This window comes from Zingiber officinale, chromosome 1A (genome assembly GCF_018446385.1).
Source record: "Zingiber officinale cultivar Zhangliang chromosome 1A, Zo_v1.1, whole genome shotgun sequence".
Lineage (NCBI taxonomy): Eukaryota > Viridiplantae > Streptophyta > Magnoliopsida > Zingiberales > Zingiberaceae > Zingiber > Zingiber officinale.
Window position 1 is genome coordinate 69606358 of NC_055987.1, and position 20296 is coordinate 69626653.

General features: G+C 44.9%; 1 protein-coding gene across 1 annotated transcript in view; it reads right to left on the reverse strand.

The window, feature by feature from the left end:
- Positions 1-19490, reverse strand: part of LOC122026003 (protein OSB3, chloroplastic/mitochondrial-like) — a 54920-nt gene extending 35430 nt beyond the window's left edge. The window contains exon 1 of the mRNA XM_042584704.1: positions 19033-19490. Coding sequence (XP_042440638.1) covers positions 19033-19445 — 413 coding nt within the window. The 5' untranslated portion in view covers positions 19446-19490. The remainder of the gene's footprint in view (positions 1-19032) is intronic.
- Positions 19491-20296: the final 806 nt, after the last annotated feature.

Sequence of the window (20296 nt, forward strand, 5' to 3'; positions counted from 1 at the left end):
TGTTTTGTGAAAATAGAACTTTAGAGGAGGAATTTCTCGGACCTAAAAAGTAATTGCATCGGTTCTTCCTTATGTTTCAGGTGTCGGATTTAGAAGGTGCTCAATCTTGGATTGTATGTTGGGGTCCTCCCGTGAATTCACTATTTTATTTCCCTTCCGAGCTCGAGATGATGCGCCTCCACGACCTCCTTCCATTGTAATTGAAAATTGGAAATGAAAGTGCATAGAAATAAAGACGAAAACGTATAGAGAATACAAAATTAAGATTAAGAGTAGAGAAAATGTATGTGAAAATAATGAAATGAGCTTTCTATTTATAGAGTTTGGATAGTAACGAACACTAAATCATAGTCATTGATTAAAAAACGGTTAAATGATCCTAATTGTTGAAAAGAATCCCCCACTCCTCTCACAACGGCTAGGAACCGCCGATTCGGTTCCAACGGCAAGGAACCATCAATTCCAACAGCTAGGAACCACCGATTCCAACGGCTAGGAACCGCCGATTCCAACGGTAAAAAAAACTGTTGAACAAGCGAGCCGAATCAACGGTCCACCGATTTTGCACTTAAGGAGCCGGAACCGATCCGGCAAGTTACCGGGCTGGTTTCGGTTCAGCCCGGCGAACTAGGTCAATGGGCAACCGGCCCGTTGACCAGGTTACGGGCCTGGGCCAGACCCAGCCCAGGGTCAGGTCTACACACATGTTGGGTTGTGACCTAGGCATTGGCGGTTCGGCTTCTGCCACCAAAAACCCTTCGCACAATACTAACTCCACAAGCACATCATCATGGTGGAATTAGGCGTGTTTCCCAAATTAGATCCTACCACCTTTTTAGTTAGCTATTATGTTGCTTCACTCGCACTAATTTTGACTCTCTAATCTAGCATGGCAACTCTATCTTCATCTGATTTTGTGAAGAATGCTCATATGCTCAGATTGGTAATGCTCGAGAGTAGGTATGAAGCCCAAGTTCTTGCCTTTTTTTTATTATCCTTACACCCCCACCTATGTTTACTCCTTTCTTCAATCGAACCTATAAGTCATCTCTCTCCTCTCTGTCTCATGGCTTCTAAGAACTTGGTCTCTCTGACAAAGGTGGGGGTTTTTAATATGAGCACTTGTCGTCCTCCATACGACCAACTCATAACTTCATCTACCATAACGGAAACTATATCTTGGATGACACTCACTTAGCTTTCTTGAGCCCACGGATCGTCCCCATCTCGCACCCAACAATCCTCAATTTTCTTTGTGGGTCATTTCAAGGGTGGTCTCCGGTTGCTTGCTCCCCCTTTTATAGTGACCTTTCCTCCTATCTTAACATCCCCTCAAACTAATTTGCCCCCAACTCATTCTATATTCTAGCTGAGACAACCATTGTGTTCTAATACTTCAAGCTTCCTCTTACTTCTACCGCCTTTTACTCATTATATCGGCCAACAATAGTCGAGTATGTGGATTATATTTCACCACTAGGCTAGATTATCAATTCCTAGACGGCATGTTATCTTTCTCGTAAAGGGTGGAAGAGCTTATTATTTTACCTTTGACCTTCTATTCCTTTTCAATTCCCCACAGCCTAGGTGGAAGAACTTCCACCCCTACCAAACTTAAAGATTGCCTAAGCCCTTTGTCCATTCCCTCTCATCATTGAGACCCTCCATGGAAGGGTGTTTGACGTAGCTCACCTTCTACACAATCACATGTTGCATCACTTCAAGTTAAGCCCCATAGAGATCGAAATGAACTGCCCCTACGTATCTTTTATTCATCCATTACTTAGGTTTTAATTTTCTCCTCCTAGAAGGGGTAATCGATTGTTATGTTCTCACCGATTTCACTTTACTCTCTTCCCTTTCTCTCCTCTCATGCAAATGATATGTTTGTCCGAGCACTCATAGTTAAGAATGTTTCCAAGCTGAAGAGGAGAGCATCAGGAGAGACGAGTGAGACTCCCGTTGTTTTTGCCTCACCGAGTCTTTGCAAGCGACCCCCTCATCCTAAGCAGGCCCCTTACCACTCTCCAAGAATCTCCCTACCCTCCTCTGCTTATAGCTTCGACCCAAGGTTGTCGAAACAACACCTAAGGTGGCCACCAACCCCCAAGTTGCTACGCCTTCCCCAATCGAGCTCGAGCGCTCACCCAACTAGCCCTCATGAGGCAACTTTGCGCAAACCTTCCTCAAAGGAGATTAGTCATCCCTATATAGATAGTATTAACAATCCACTAGATATCCCTAAAGGAGCACCCCCGGTGAAGACAACAAGGCCTTTCTCCTAAAGGCGGCCATCCCCATATTGTCTGGGACAGTGTCCCTACGACAATTAAAAATATCCGACGAGAAGAGCCTTACGCAAGAGCACCAATCTGGCCAAGTGATTCCCGCAACATCCTTCATGTATCTCTCCATGACATATTTGACTTCAAGCCAGGCATCGGAGTAGTGGTCAGGAGAAGGATCTCTTATAAATGATCCCATTAATGAGGGTGAAGCATTGAGCCCTCCCCCGAATACGAGAAGCCCTTCTTGGGTCAATCAAGCAAGACTCCTCCTATAGATAAGATAACAACTTAGATCGTCAATTGATCCTTAAGGGAAGTTCCACCTAGGAGATTAACTATTCATGGGCGATGGTCCCTTGAGAAGACTAATTCCCCAAAACACTTGCCATCTTGGTCAAGTGTTTCGATCGAGCATTTTCCTCCCAAGGGATTTGTCATACCATAAGCTCCATAAGTCCTTTGTCCTCCTTGGCCTACTCATACGCTTAGATGTACTGCTACATTCTCTCATCTTAGACTAGAAAAGTTTGTTGCCTTGGCAGATTACCAACTGAGAATCAATGTGGATTATGAAGCAGTCATTATTATAGATCTTGAAGGATAAGTAGACTATCAACTTTATCTTGTTTCTAAGTGGGGAGATTAGAATTACCCTACTCCACTACCTTCCATAATAGTGCAGCCATCCAGAAATACCTTGCACTGTGCCTCTTCTTTTATAAAGAATGTCTCAACCAAGAAGGCAGCTTGGATCTTGGTCATTGTCGACCAATATTAAGTCATACTCGCTGAGCTTTATTATCCGTTTCACTATTCGCCCAAAAGACTCTAGGTGGGTGAGGATCCTAGCCATGCAATTGTTGGTCAGCACCATGATGGGATGCGACAAAAAATGGGGACATAACTGCCTTGTCATGATCACTAGTGCCAAGGTCAATTTTTTCAAATTAGTATATCTTATTTCGACACCCTTCAATAGGTGACTGATATAATATATAAGCTTTTGGGTCACCCCTTCTTGTCGGATGAGAACTAAACTGAGTCTCCTTCAGTGGTTGTCACCCACAACCACTCCCCCGACAAAGGCTTTGGGAGGATCAAAAGGTTGGCTAAATTCTATTTCAGCTACTTGAAAGTTTCACTTGCATCTCTCATCCCATTAGAATCTAGTAGCCTTCCGTAACGTTTTGAAGAAAGGTAGGCTGCAATTGACCAATTGAGAGATGAATTAGGATACAGCGGTTATCCGCACCATTAAGTGTGGCTTTCCTTTGAAGTTCTAGGAGAGGACATGTCCTAAATGGTTCAGATCTTCTCTGAGTTAGTCTCAATTCCCCTCTTTGTGGCCATATATCATAAGAATCTGGCTCTCCAATTTATGAAAACACACTTGCAGAGATTCAACTTTAAGTCATGCTTTCGGAGGGTCAGAAAGGTCTCGTCCAAGTTCAACACTAGTCTATGTCATTTATGTAGACCTCCATATTCCTCCTTATCACTCCGTTGAACACCTTGTTCATCGGTCTTTGATAAATATCCCCACATTCTTGAAACCAAAGGGCAGGACCTGTAGTAAAATATCTCATTCGATGCGATGAAAGTAACCTTATCTTGGTCCTCCTAAGCCAAGGGTATTTGGTGATATCCTTGATATGTATCCATCGTGCATCCCGCAATTAAATCTATCAGTTGATCATCCGCTGAGATAATAGATTCCTTAGGGTATACATGGTTAAGGTCCCAAAAGTCAATACACATCCTCCATTATCTCAAGGGTTTAGGGACCAATATGACACTAGATGGCAAGGAATTGTACCTCATGGATATGACCGACCTTACATAACTTTTCCAATTTAGTATGTATGATTTTATCAGGGTTGAAGTGTCGCTTCTATTTCACCAATCAAACTTCTAGTGAGATGATGAGGCGGTGCTCCATTAGTTGTGGGGAGACTCCGATCAAGTCTCGAGTGTCCTAAGCGAAGATGTCTTAATTTCGAATAAAACATGAGGTCAACTCCTTCATGTTTGAGTCCAAGTCAGCAACTATATGGGTGGTTTTCCCTAAGTCATCTAGAGTTACTTTCACCAACTCTGGTCCGTCCTCTACAAATGTTCTCATAATAGGTACACTCGATCACCATCATATTGTATCGCCCGGCTTCATCAACTCCTCTTGCACACTTTTGGCTGGCCCACACGATCTCCACATAATACTTCTAGGAGGTGGCTTTCCTAAACTTCTCCCACCTTCAACTCACAAGGAAAAATAATAAGTAGAGACCACCGCCACAAACGTGCCCAACATGGGGCATCCCAATATCACATTATAAGCTAAAAGTGCATCCACTATCACGAACAGAACTATGATCATTCTCCGTAGGGGCTGCTCCCCCATTAACTGGGGCAAATAAATATTCTCGAATAATTGCACCATCCTAAAAGGTTGAATAAGACAATAGCTATGGGGTATAGTTATGCCTCCCCTAATTACATTTGCTTGAAAGCTTGTTCGATTAGGACATTCACCGAGCTTTCGAAATCAACTAAGATCCTAACAATGTTGTAATTGGTTATGGTGGCCCAAATGACCATGACATTATTGCGAGGAGCCACCACACCCTTCAAATCGTTTGGACCGAACCTAAAAAACGAGCATGTCTACTCCCTCGAGCCTTGGAGAAGACACTAATTAGTATTTCTGAAATGGTTGAAGGGAATTCCGACACTACCTTGGTAAAACGCTAGATATATTCCTGTAGGGTCTTCATATTAAATATATTTAGGGTCATTTTTTGGTATCTCTTGCAGTCGGTAAAATGTTACAAGGATACTGAGCATAAATCATCGATGTAACAGATGGTCCCCACCTTTACAGTATTGAACCACGACTGTGACAACCCCACTAAACTTGCTAGAAAAACTTGGCACGTCACCGCATTAGTGTACTGATGGAGTGTTGCATTGTTAAATCAACATAAGTGGTCCATCGGGTCTAAGGATCCATTATATTCCCCTACCTAGGGGTGAAAGTGAGCCAAGAACCCATCTGGGATATCGGATGAAAAAGGGGTAGGCTTTCAAGAAGTCCCCTTCCTAACCTTCTCCCTCCTCCCACAACTTTATGAGCCACCCTAGGGTTCGAATGGGATGGCTTGCAAGGTAGTCAAGGCTTGCTTAGGGAAGTACGAAGGATATTCAGCTCTAGGAGTACTCAGGGCATTGAGCCCCTACCTCCCTGAGGGAGTAGCCAAGGAGGCCAATTATAGGACTACTTCATAACCCTACTTGTGAGTATCAAGTAGTTAGATTGCTAGATACTCATCCATATATGTTCGTGTCTAGCCTATGTGGTTGGAATGTTGCTGGGGCAATACCCTTGGATATCAGAATGGCAACTAGAAAGTAGCAAATAGCAACGAGAATGCCCTTCTACATTGAACATTGAAGGTTTTTCAAGAGTCAAAGATATCATCACTTGGATCTTGAGAATAATGTTACACCCCATATACTGGATCTTGAGAATGACATTATGCCCTGCATACAAGAAGGCGTTGACTCCTAGCGCATTGAGAAAGTTAAAGAAAACTCCTAAATTAGTTATAGCCTTATAGCTAAAGTCAACATCCGAATATCGGTGCCTCCTATGTTTACTAACGTAATTCAAGCAATGGTTAACTGAGGGACATAATTACGACAGCAAAGGAGATTCATGAGATGAATTAAAGTTGGAAACTAAGCAAGCACAAATCAGAGGCAAAGTTCATGATAGAGTAGGAAGCTTGATATTGTTGTAATTAGGGGAAACAACGTCATGGAATTTCTAGAATGACTTGTTGCATACCGCAGATGGAGTTTTTTTACCAAAAGAAATTTGCTTAATCTCAACTCTATGAACAATGTATGCACGAACCCAGGAACAAAATCCATTCTTTGCTAATAGGATATGTTTCTAAAGAGACGAACTACTAGTAATAATTCTTGCCATATGATGTGAACCCATATAAATGCCTTCAAATTTAATTTCCTTCTGGTTTAACTCCATGCTATTGCAAATCATGTAAATTATCCATTTCAACAAGCTAAAGAAATAGAAAAGCTTCACCTTTGTCCCTCAATTATATTGTTCTTCCAATTATATTAGACAATACACTCATAGCTGTCAAATGCGTAAGGCGCAAAAAAATACTCAAGGGACTTGGAGCTTAAAGTGCAAAGTGCACTTAGCAAAGCGCGGGCTTTACGAAAAAAAATGTAATAAAAAAAGGACTATTATATATATATTAAAAGCCTTTGAAAATGTCTTTGAAAATCCAAATAACCATAAACAAAATATTATTCAAAAAATTAAAAATAAATCAAAAGTCTTTAAAAATGTGATAGATGAAATATCAAATATCAAAATAATCATTTTCTTCATCATCATTGTCCAAATCTACGTCATCAGCTCCTTCGCTTGATTTGAATCCATTAGTTTCTTTTTCTTCAGTTCTATCATCAAGGTTAATCTCTTCTTCATTTACAAGACTAATTTGAGTTGAAAATTACTTTTTTTTTCGAAGTAGGTGATGATGCTCCTTTTGAAGAAGATGCATTTCGAGATCGAAAGTCATATGCTCTTTCACCAACCCTAGATGCTCATGTTACATCACTCCAATGCAAATCTTCACCTTCATAGACAATCATTATCATCCAATTTTCCCAACAACCATTCATTACTATTATCTATCTCTAACAAAGTAATAGGATCAATCTTATTTTGTAAATCATATCTTCACATCAAAGCTCTGTTGTACTTAATATATACTAAATCATTCAATCGTGTTGAGACAATCTATTTGTTTTCTTAGAATGCATCTACAAAAAAAATAAAAAGTAAAAGGTTAATTCTATAATATAAATTTTAATATGTATTAAAAAAACTCCAACTTACATGTTTAGAAACACTCCAATTACGTTCACAACCTAAAGAAGAGCATGTGAGATTTAAAATCTTCATTGCAAATATTTTTAATTCAGACATTGATGCACCACAAAAAAACCACCAATCAACTTAAAATACAAAAACATATAAATTATAAGATTAACTTTATTATCATTCAATATTGATATAACACAATATATTATTTACAAATTTACTTAGTGATTTTGAAGTTCTTTGTCGAATAGCCATGGGCAAACCAAAAGGTTCTGATTTATTTTTTTTTCTAATTGATTCTTGACCTTTTCTTGTAAATTCTCACCTCTCACCAATCTAGATATGCACTTGTACAAACAGTTAACGTTCCATCTTTTATCAATGAATTCAAAATACTATGATATTTCTCTTCATTATCATTAAATGACAGAGCAATAGCTTATTTGGCCCTGTCGATTGACTCATAAATATTGTTAATTAGAGCCCTAGAGCCAATCATTTGATGATTGTATTATGGACTTGTTGAATCATATTCTTATATAAATAAAGGCATTTGATTTTTTGTTATTATACTTACTTGTATTGGTTATTATACTTACTTGTATTCGTACCAAGTGGCAGACGGCGATGCCGGCGCAACCGGAGCTCGGCAAATTTAGAGGCGATGCGGCCTACCTTCATGCGGCCGAGCGGTTGGTGGGTCAGCGCTATCACATTGACAAGCTGCTCCTTCCGGGAGTAATGTATATATTTGGCCTATCTTCTACCCTGGCCGATCTGCCCTGCAGCATGAGTAAGCAATTCTCATCCCTCCTTTTTCTTTTGTTCTAATTGATTTAATTTTTGTTTCTGCAGCTGAAGTTATGTGGCGCGCTAAGGCGACCGAGAAGCTCAAATTGAAAGCCGCTCAGATTGAGGCGGTGAAGAACAAGGAGGTCGCCGAGCGGGGCCTTGATCCAGCCGATCCGACCGGCGAATTAGGTGAGGGGACTCAGGATGCCCCAGAAGCCTTAGCAGCTGCTACCTCCCACGACGAGGTAGTGGGCGGCACAGAACCTTCTACCCAAGCCGAGGTGGAAGGCCGTTCGGCCGATGATGTTCCCCTGCTCACTCGGAAGCGCAGACGACCAGAGCCGGCATCTGCATCAACTGCCTTGGATGAGCCACAGCCCGAGCGGAGCGCGGATGCTCCGATGATATCGGGGACCATTTCTCTAGAGAGTACCCCGACCCCACATGACTCTCCGAGGGCAAGCTATGAGGTGCTGCTGTCCAGCCCTTCAAGAACTTTGCGTCGTATCAGGCGTTTGGGCGAGCTTCCCTCCTCGTCCACCGATAAGGCCGATGCTTCTCAGAGCGAGCCAAGCGGCTCGAATCCCCGAGCAGCAGATCACCTTGACGGGCCCTCTTGCAAAAGCTTGGGAGGACGCTCGGCGCCGAATAAAAGCGATGACTCCCGGGCAGCTCGGCGACAGCAACCTTCAACAGGCCACCGGGGTATGCTCTTTTTCTTTGTTCGTGTATTTGAATTAAGTTTTTAACCTGTTCACTTTTGCTCGTAGAACTGGGTGGAGCAGATTGCTGTTAGCAATCGGTTGGCCGAGATGGAGGATGAATTGAAAAAACTTAAAGCCACAGGGGACAACCGACAGTCGACGGTCGCTCTGGAGAAGGCCAAAAAATTACTGGAAGCCGAACGGAAACGAGCTTCCGATCTGGCGAGCGAGGTCGCTCGGCTTGAAGCGGTGGTCAAACAACGAGATAAGGAGATCAAGACGGCGACCACCCGAAAGCGCCAGGCCATCGATGACATGGACCGAATGAAGGTGGAGATCAGAGGGCTAGAGCAACGCATCAAGGATCTGGATGCCCTTCTGGCCACCGAGAAGGAGGGCCGCTCGACCGATTTACTCAAATTTGAAGGGGATTTAAAGGATCTCCAGGCCGCCAACGATGCTTCCCAAGCCGCGCTTAAAGAGTATCAGGATGGGGAGTCGGCTCGTTCTGACGAAGTGAGGCAGGCGTTTGTCCGCTCGGACGACTTCGAGGAGAAGTTCACCGACAAGATTTCCCTCACCTTCGAAGAAGCGATTAAGGCGGCGGTAGATTATTTGAAGACTAAAGGCCACCTTCCCGCCGAGCTGACCATCCCCCCAGAGGATCTGGCTAATGTGATGGGCGTCATTCCTGATGCCCTTTTTTATTTTGACGCATGAGGAGTGTATTTTATCCACTTTTTTGTATCTTCGCCGTTCGGCAAGACTGATTTTCGCTGTAACTTTTGTTTGCCTAGTATTTGGCGTAAATAGACCATCTTTCTGTTCTTGTCACCTTTGTTTTGGGAAGAAAATTTTCTTTCGTCATGTGTGAAGTGTTCTTTAAAACTCCTCCGCTCGGCTTCACGCTCTAACATGGACCCAAGCCGCCTGCCTTCAATAACGTCTTTCGCCACGCAATTAAGCAGCCGCTCGGCGCGCGAACGTCACTCGTTCACTTGCTCGCAATTTTAATTCTGATTAACCATCTTTTGCTTCGCGCCTTACCTCAAAGAGGTTTTCGCTAGATTTTCGCAATGCGAGCCGCTCGGACGTTTATAGGCGCCGGCTCGTCTCTCGATGTTTAACGTCGGAGCTCGACGGTCTTCCGCTCGGACGTTTATAGACACCGGCTCGTCTCTCGATATTTAACGTCGGAGCTCGACGATCTTCCGGGCGCTTTATACGCCTGCTCGCTCTCGATATTTAACGTCGAGCTCGACGGTCTTCCGCTTCGGACGCTTATAAACGCCGGCTCGTCTCGATATTTAACGTCGGAGCTCGACGGTCTTCCGCTTCGGACGTTTATAGGCGCTCGTCTCGATATTTAACGCCGAGCTCGACGCCTTCGCCGGACGCTTATAGACGCCACTCGCCTCGATATTTAACGCCTGAGCTCGGCGGTCTTCCGCCGGACGCTTTATAGGCGCCGCTCGTCTCGATATTTAACGCCGAGCTCGGCGGTCTTCCGCCGGGCGTTTATAGACGCGGCTCGTCTCGATATTTAACGCGTCGGAGCTCGGCGGTCTTCCGCCCGGACGTTTATAGCTGCTCTCTCGATATTTAACGTCGGAGCTCGACGATCTTCCGCTCGGACGTTTATAGACGCCGGCTCGTCTCTCGATATTTAACGTCGGAGCTCGACGGTCTTCCGCTCGGACGTTTATAGACGCCGGCTCGTCTCTCGATATTTAACGTCGGAGCTCGACGGCCTTTACGGCTAACTTCGACACTGCCGATCGGCGGAACCCTTGGCCATCCTTTGAATTAATTTTGCTTCCTGCATTACAAGGACACGGGCGACTAGCATATACACAAAAATGAGTTACATTCGTGCACCTTTCATCCAGCTCGATAAGGCTGGAGATGATTTGCACTCCACGGTTGATCCAGCTGTCGCCCGTCTTCATCCTCCAAGTAGTAAGCGCCCGAGCGGAGTTTTTCAATAACCTTGAAGGGACCCGCCCAAGGAGCCTCTAGCTTGCCGACGTCGCCGACCGGCTTGACTTTCTTCCAGACAAGATCGCCAACCTGGAATGATCTGGGGATTACGCGGCGGTTGTAATTTTGCTTCATCCGCTGCCGGTACGCCATCAACCGAACGGACGCCTTGGCTCGCTCCTCGTCGACCAAATCCAGCTCCATGTTCCTCCATTCGGCGTTGCCATCATCATAGCTCTGGATCCGGACGGACTCAACGCTGACTTCAACCGGAATGACCGCCTCGCCACCATACACCAAATGGAATGGCGTAACGCCCGTCCCTTCCTTCGGCGTCGTTCGGATGGCCCATAAGACGTCCGGCACTTCATCCGGCCAACTTCCTCCCAAATGGTCGAGCCGAGCGCGCAGAATACGAAGAACTTCCCGATTAGCTACTTCAGCTTGACCATTGCTTTGGGGGTATGCTACGGACGTGAAGTGTTGCTCGATGCCATAACTTTTGCACCAATCTTCGAGCAACTTTCCCGTGAATTGCCGCCCATTATCGGAGATAAGTCGACGGGGGATGCCGAACCGACAGATGATGTGTTGCCAGATGAATTTTTTGACCATCTGTTCGGTGATCTTTGCTAGCGGCTCAGCCTCCACCCACTTGGAAAAATAGTCGACTGCCACTAGCAAAAATTTCCTCTGCCCGGTCGCCATCGGAAATGGACCAATAATATCCATTCCCCATTGATCGAACGGACATGAAACGGTTGATGCCTTCATTTCCTCTGTCGGTCGGTGGGAGAAGTTGTGATACTTCTAGCACGAAAGGCACGTAGATACTGTCCGACCGACGTCTGCTTGTAAGGTTGGCCAAAAGTACCCGGCCAAGAGGATCTTCTTGGCCAACGATCGTCCGCCCGGATGCCCCCCGCACGATCCTTGATGTACTTCTTGGAGTATGTAAGCTGAGTCCTCCGAGCTCACGCATTTCAACAGCGGGCGTGAGAAAGCCTTTTTGTAAAGCTGATCGCCGATGAGTGTGAACCGACCGGCTCTCCTCCTTAGCAGCTGGGCTTCATACTCATTGGATAGTGTGGCGCCCGAGCGGAGGAACTCTATGATGGGTGTCCGCCAGTCGCTTGGAAATGTGAGGCCTTCCATCCGGTCGACGTGCGCCACCAACAGTACTTTTTCAATTGGCTGTTGAATGGCGACCGGCGTTATTGAGCTCGCGAGTTTGGCTAACTCATCGGCTGCTTGATTTTCTGCTCTGGGTATCTTCTGGACAATAACTTCTCTAAAATCGGCTTTGAGCTTCTCGAAGGCTTCAGCGTAGAGCTTGAGCCGAGCATTATTGATTTCAAAGGTACCAGAGAGCTGCTGAGCGGCCAACTGCGAATCCGAGTGAAGCGTTACCCGACCGGCTCCCACATGCCGGGCAGCCTGCAAGCCAGCTATGAGGGCCTCATACTCTGCTTCATTGTTGGTAGCTTTATAATCCAGCCGGACGGATAAGTGCATCTTTTCTTCTTGAGGGGAGAGTAACAATATTCCAATCCCGCTTCCGAGCCGAGTGGACGACCCATCCACATATATTCTCCACATAGCTTCCGGCTTCGGCCTTTGCACCTCAGTCACAAAATCGGCCAAGGATTGCGCTTTGATCGCCGGGCGGGGCTGGTATTGGATATCAAATTCACTTAACTCCGTCGTCCATTTGATGAGCCGTCCGGATGCCTCCGGATTTAGTAGGACACGTCCGAGCGGGCTATTGGTTTTGACAATGATCGTATGCGCTAGGAAGTATGGACGGAGGCGCCGAGCGGCCAGTAGCGAGATTCAACATCTTTTAAAATGTGACTAAGGAAATACACAGGCTCTTCTCCGCTCGACCTCACTAAAGCCGAGCCGATTGCATGCTCGGTTGAAGACAAGTACATATAAAGTGGCTCACCCGCCGTCGGATATCGGGAGAGAGTTCAGATATGCCTTCAAGTCTTGAACGCCCGATCGCATTCTTCATCCCAGTGAAACTTAGTGGCCTCAATTTTGAAGAAAGGAGGCTCCGGTACTGCTTGAAATGAATCTAACAAAGCGATTATCAGGCCAAACGTGCACTTCCTCAGTATTTCTGAGACGGCATGTCTTGTAGAGCTTTCACCTTCCGGGATTTGTTTCGATTCCCGCTTCACTATGTACCCGTAGCGCCCTCCTTTTGCTCGACAGGCACTACGGGATTTAGCTTGACCCATATTTGCGCTGCTCGGAAGGTTTCCTCCATGCTGAAGAGATCGGCCTCGGACGGATTTGATGAGAATGTCGCCACATACACTTCCAGATTTCGCCTAATCTGCTCTCTGAATACTTTATTCATCAAGCCGATATGTGGCTCCCGTGATTCTTCAACCCGAACCAAGATCACATTATAGCGATGAGGTGTCGTACGTAATGTTGACTTTTCTTGATCTTGCAGCCAAGACTGATGATAGCCTTGCAAGCGTCGAGCGTATTAATTCGCACCGTAGAGTCCACGATCTATCAGGCGGGGATAAAAGTCTTCTGCGAGCTTTTGAGATCCCAAATCTACGATACTCTCCATTTGTTGCCCTTGAGACCAATACTCGTTGAACCGACCTCACAGCGTATATAGCGGCCTGAAGCTTCTCCACCTCCTTGGATGATGGCATTACGCTCGCGAAATCTCTTTTCTACGCTTTCGTGGCGTCCATTGGACATGTAACTCAGTCATGCTCGTGAAATTCCGGGCATTTCATGACGACGAGAAGACATCATGATTTCTTGAGGCATTGGATCGCCTCTTCTTCCGCTTCTCCTCCAGATCGGACGCGATGAAGGTCGTGGCCTCCGATCGGGTCGGATGTATTTCCTCGTTTTCTTCATAAACCAAAGAGGAGGCCTTTCGATTATGGCGTTTACCTCGATCCGGGCGATTTCCGAGCGGAACTTGCTTCTACTCGGACCATTTCAATGTAGCATCGCCGAGCCGCCATTGGTCTCCCGTACCTCTCCCACTTTGTCTTCGACGGGAAATTTGATCTTCGGTGGAAGGTGGAGACGGCCGAACTTCACGAGCGTCGGTCGTCCTAAAATGATGTTGTAGGAAGAAGGAGAGTCGCTCACGAAGTTGTTGTCCTCGTCCTCCCTGAGCGCTCCTCTCCAGTGAGATAGCGATGGATTTGCCCGGGACTTCATCGCTCAGTAAACCCGTAGGCGGGTCGGGCAGCTCGGCTCGGTCGATTTGTAGTTGATCGAACGCCTTAAATATGATGTTGACCGAGCTTCCCGTGTCAATAAATACGGTGAATAGTGTAGTTGGCTATTACCGCTTTGATGAAGAGCGTCGTCAGAGCACTTCAACTCCTTCCAGTCCCCGGCCCGATTTGGGTCCTTCGCTGTTCTCCATACCGATCGCATGGATCCGGAGCCGCGGACGCCGCCTTTACGGATCGGTTGAGTCTCCTCGGTCGGACCACCGACTATGATGTTGATCTCGCCTCGAGAAGTATTGCTTTATTTTCCTCTTCCCGAGCGGACGAGACCGTTCTCTGACGCCGGCGATTCTCTCGCCTGGAGAACGATGTCGATCGGAGTCATGGCTATCGCCATCGGCCGCGTCCGTTCTCCGTCCTGTCGAGTGAGGGAGACCGTCGTCCGGCGTTCCGGGCACGGATGAGTCACGAAGGAAGACTTCGACAATCCTTGTGTTGTGTGTATCCGTCCGGTGGAAGGAGAACATCGAGGTCCATTTCTTCCTTGGCTTGGGTGGGCTACCTCTTGCATAGGGACTGGCTGGGGATCGGATTGCTTGACCCTTGGTCCTCGGGCGGTGATGAGCGGCGGTTTCCTCGGCAGGAGGAGCCCGCTCGGGTGGAGTTTCTTTTTTCCTAGCCGCTTGCGCTTCTTCCACGTTGATGTATTCGTTCGCCCGGTGTAGCATGTGATCATAGTCTCGGGGCGGATTTCGGATGAGCGATCGGAAAAAATCCCCATCCACTAGGCCTTGTGTGAAGGCATTCATCATGGTTTCCGAGGTGGTCGTTGGAATGTCCATCGCCACTTTGTTGAACCGCTGGATGTAAGCTCGAAGCGATTCACGGGCTTCTTGCTTGATGGCGAACAGGCTCACGCTCGTTTTCTGGTAACGTCGACTGCTCGCAAAATGGTGGAGGAAGGCCGTTCGGAAGTCCTTGAAGCTGGTGATGGATCCGTCCGGCAACCTCCGAAACCACCGTTGAGCCGATCCCGAGAGGGTGGTGAGGAAAACCCGACACTTCACCCCATCTGTGTATTGATGCAGGGTTGCCGTGTTATCAAACTTACCCAGATGATCATCTGGGTCGGTTGTCCCATTATACTCGCCGATCGTCGGAGGCACGTAGTGCTTCGGCAGAGGATCTCGTAGAATAGCCTCTGAAAATTGGCGATTAATCCTCTCGGGCGATGCGTCCGCTCGGGGGGCTTTCCCTTTTCGGTCATCTCGTCTAGGCATTTCGTCCGAAGAATATCCCCGATCTCTATGAGCTGCTGCGGCTTCAGGAGTGCGGAATAAGGCCCGATAAAATGCAACGGTGGCCGGCGGTGCTTCCGCTCGACTGCCAGAAGCTGACGTTGCTTGCTGCTCCGGCCGCTCGGCTGTGGCTTTCTGTTTTTGCTCCACAAGCTTGGCGGCCCTTATCTCGATTCCTCGTTTGAAAGCGTCACCATGTGTTGTCGTCCAGCCTCGTCCATTGTTTCCGCTCGGATACAGGAACGTTCCCACAGACGGCGCCAATTTGATCCTGTCCGAATGCCGAATTAACGGACGCTGGGCACGTGGCGCTTCCAGCTGCTAGCGTGGATTTTCGACTGGTCGCACGAACCTCCGGCGAACCTGCACAGAAGTCGGGCCGGGAAGGGGCTCCCGGCGGTGACTCTCCGACGCTCAAGTCAGGTAAGCAGATGGTGGAAAAAGTAGCTCCAAAGGCCTTGAACGCGTACCTCCAACGAAGTATGAGGCTCGTTATATAGGATGGTGAAAAGTTTCCTGTGCGTCCACCGAGGCACATACATGTCCGTAGCCCATACTTCGGTATGTGTATGTCAGAACGCTTACCTGACGCCATACTGCTATAGTCCAATCACGTCTTCGATGGGACAGCAGAACACCTCGTTGTCAGACTTGACGGTTGTCAGAAGATGTTCCTGTTCTCCTTTACCCACCGCCGGTCGGGACGTCTGTCCGTCCGGCTGAACGGGGAGTTCACGCGCCGGCCGGACGGATCTCATCTCATGCGCAGTCCGGGCGGCACTCTCCTCACGTCCGGACTGCCGTTTGCAGCGATATGATGGGGAGAATTTCGGTAGGGTGCTATGTAAGAACTGTTAGCAGTACATCACCTTCTCTTAGGCCTTTCGCTCGGCTCTTTGCTACTGTTCCATTGAGCGTCGGAACCCCAACTTTAGTCGGGGCGCCTATTGCCTCAGCTATTCACCGGTCGGTCTGCCTATCCGGTCGGCCACTTGGCCTTTTGACTCCAGCGTGGCATAGACCCCTCAGAATGGGGGTCCCCTGTTCTAACCGCCGGATCATCCCTGAATGTTAATACTTGACTAGGAATGATTAAGAGTAGTGTTCCCTATATCATCTCACTATCGATTCAACCAATCGATTGATATAGGTAAAACCTTCTACTCAAGGACGTTATTATACTCAGTTTATTTGGCACCAATACAAGTAAGTATAATAACCAAAAACCAAATGCCTTTATTTATATAAAATATGATACAACAAGTCCAAAATACAATCATCAAATGATTGGCTCTAGGGCTCTAGCTAACAAGGTAAAGAGGCAACAGTCTGAAGCATATGAAAAATTTAAAGAGGTTTAAGGCTTTAAACTTTCAAAAAAACAAAAAAAGATTGAACAAAAGAGGAAAGTTATGCGCTTTGCGCAAAAGCGAACGCTTCACTTTTGCGTGAAACGCAACAAAGCGAATGCTTCCTGGACCTCTTGTGAACTCGAAAGCATGAAGCTTGCATCTCGTGCTTAAGTAAGCAAAGTGAGCACTTTTGACAACTATGAATACACTTGACTTCAAGAAAGTCCAAACCTCAAGCAACAATATTTGTACACAATTATAATGCTTTCTTTTCAAAATTACATCCTTACCCATGCAAATTGAAGGTCCTACTGTCAAATTTTTGCTCTTTCATCACTTGTAGTGAACAAGGAGACCATTTAAATTCATTTGTAAGGGTATAATAGAAATCCACTACATCAAGTATCGAAAAGAAAACAATCTTCTGGGAGGTTTCTCCTTCAAATAAATTAGGATGAAGAGAAGAATCACAAATCTTGAACCACTAAGGAACATATTTTTGAATTACCTGAGCAGATAGGTTATAATTTACTAATGTCAGACTTGAAAGTCCATTATAGATTTTCAAATCTCCATCGCATATGCTGAAGTGACATTTCCAACTGGAAGTGTGTTTGCCATGTGAGGATTTTTCTTCTGATCCATGTCAATCATGATTGGATTCTTTAAGCTGATATTGACTAAATGGTTCAACTTTTCATTCAAGATTGCTGAAAGAAGGAAGTTCTACGAGGAACATTTGACAGAGTTGGAATTTTTTCCTTTTAAAGGAATATGATTGTTTGACTTGAACCCAGAATATCGTCTAGAATTTCCTCTACTACTTTTCCAAATCCCAATTCAAGAATCCTATCTGCTTCATAAAAGATTATCCAGCATAATTTTGTGTTCAAATGATGATGTATTCTTTAGGTTATCTAGCAGATGCCCACGGGTAGCCATTAGAATGGATATTCCTTTGCGCAATCAAGCCTTTTCTTTTGCCCTGTTTTTTAAACCTATAATATAACCTGGAACTATCCAATGAAGATAATGCACCAATTTCTGCAGAATTTCATAAAACTACATGCAAAGTTCTCTCATTGGTGCAAGTATCAAGGCATAGGTTCTGCCAGAGCACTGAATTTGAGGCTCATATATGAGAAGGAGATGGACAATTGGGGCAAGGTACACAATCATTTTGGCAGTTCTAGCATCCTCATTAAGAAGTGTGGAAATGCCTGTGAAAAAGCTGCATGGGAACCTGAAACCCATTTTATCCTAGAGGTGTTGGCACAACGTAGCATGGAGGCAAAGGTCATCAAAAGAATAGGCCTCCGATGGCTTGCAGCTTCTATTCTTCGCCTTCCATGTCACTGTTGTTCTTATTTTCCTTTGCTTTAGTTAGGATTTGCATATTTGGACCCAAACCCTCATCTTGTTCTTCCATGGTAGGGGAGAAGGAGACTAGGGTTAGCGGTGCTTTAATTGTTGCGACATGAAAGATCGCTAGTGTTTGTTTTCATATCATGTTAAAAATTGAAAATTGAATTAACTTTAAAACTTATCCAATATATAGGACCTTAATCCCTTTTATAAACTAATATCACGAAGTATCTTTCATAAAATAGTAGACTTTTTCAATAAAAACTCTACTCTATTATATCCCATAATTTATGGAATATTTTTAACCTAATTTATTTTTGGATAAACATGATTACAAAATCATATTTTCTCACACCCCCTATGTTTCAAAGTTTTAATAAATACCACCTACCAACACAACTAGTGCATATTACTTCAAAAGGAAAACCATAAATTTGAATATCTCTTGTACTTCTTAGTACAAGTGTACCACTTAGCAAGGTCTCGAAAATCATTAATGTGGTCAACCCACCACTTAGTATATATGTGGTACATGGTGGCATATGCAACCAATATCAAAAAACCAAAAACAATACGTATACTGGTAAAAATAATTAACATATTTACAAGAAAATAAATAAATAAATTCATCTAACTCATAAATTCTTATCAACAGAAATGTCAAGTACACAATACAAAATAAATTAGATATGGCAATTGATATTAACCAACAATATATGTAAATCAAATATATAAATAACATGAACATAAGAAATATCTTATATCCCTCACAAAATAAATGTTCATGTCAATTTAGTGCATCGCCATAAGCAAACACTTATGCATTGGACAAGCTATAGTCAATTTGTGGCCTTGTAAAGTGGTTTTTAAAAATCATGTTGCTAGTATATGGTCATTTTTTTCTAAAGCATACGTCATCACGAAGCGAATTTCTAGGATGAATTTCAATCAGGATGAGTCTAACATAACTATTGATACAAATCTTTAGTTTCTAGTGTAGAAAACACTTGTTCATAGTATTTCAAAAATGGAATGGCTAGAGCAACACCAAAGTCAACAAGAGCAAAATTTTATCATCAAGTCAAGGCGTCAAGTTTAGAAGCAAGCGCACCGGAATGAAAGTAGCCCCTCGATCTTCTTAGAGGTAAGAACCGAGATGGCGACACAGGATCCATTGTGTGACATCTGAAGCTGAACCGGCACACCGACGTAACCGACGAGGTGCACCTGGTTAAGAATCTGCGGTTGAAAGGGCATCTCCTTCGGGCGTGGCAGGTCCGACGACTTCTTGTAATTTTCCAGGGAGGGGGGAGCAGGCGCTTCGGTGGCAGGCGAAGACGACAACCCAGGAGAGGACGCATCAGGCTTAGGCTCGGTGATTGTATTGGAAGTGCGCTTCAGCGTCGAGGAAGAGAGAGATGCAAGCTGCTGGGTTGTGAAGGAGGAACCGAGAGAGAAAAACCATTTTGTGGAATTGCGGGAGTGGCGAGATAGCACTCCGGTGATGGCCCGGGAGATATTCATGAGTAACAGTGCAGCAACCCAAGACTAAAACCCTTCAAGCCACTTTTGGACAAGGGTATACCGACGCGCGGCTGGTTTATACACGGCCCTTTGACCCATGGCGCCTTCTCATCTTCATGGGGCTGGCATAGATCCAGACGTCCATATTTCCTTTATCGGACGGTTCAAAATGCATATACTAAACCGTGAGAGAGAACTGATTAATCATATATTAAGCAATTGGTTGGACCATTAAAAATTCCAAGCCGTCCCAACAACAGGCCTGAGAGAATATTTGCTTTTATATTTTTCTTAAACCAAGTCTATAAAAGAATTTTTCATTTGTGCTATTTATCTTTGCTATACCAGAATATTTATCGAAACGATGAGGTAATAATTTTTTTCAAATTTATTAATTTCATTCCAAATTTATGTCGGTATAATCGACCAGGTTAATTAAACTTAGTTAAATTTTGATATTTGATTAATATATTTAATGATTAAGTGAAATATTAAGTAAATCAAGATGGATCAAATATATTATGGTAAAAGATGAATACGCTCGTCCCTAGTGCCCCCATCAACTCGTCCCAAGGTAAACACGGAGGAGATAATCACGGGCGACTACTAGCCTTTGGAATAGTGACTAGCACATAAGGGGGGTATTTACCTCGACTTTGCCGAGATTCGAACCTCAAACCTCATTGTGGCAACACCTCATGTGCTAGATGGATCAAATATATGATATTGAAGAAGTTCGAATAGATTATAATTAATTAGACACTTGATAATTGAAAATTCAATAGGGAGTTGATAAGTAGGAATGATAATTTTCTGTAAATCCGACGGAGGATATAATATCTGATCCAAAT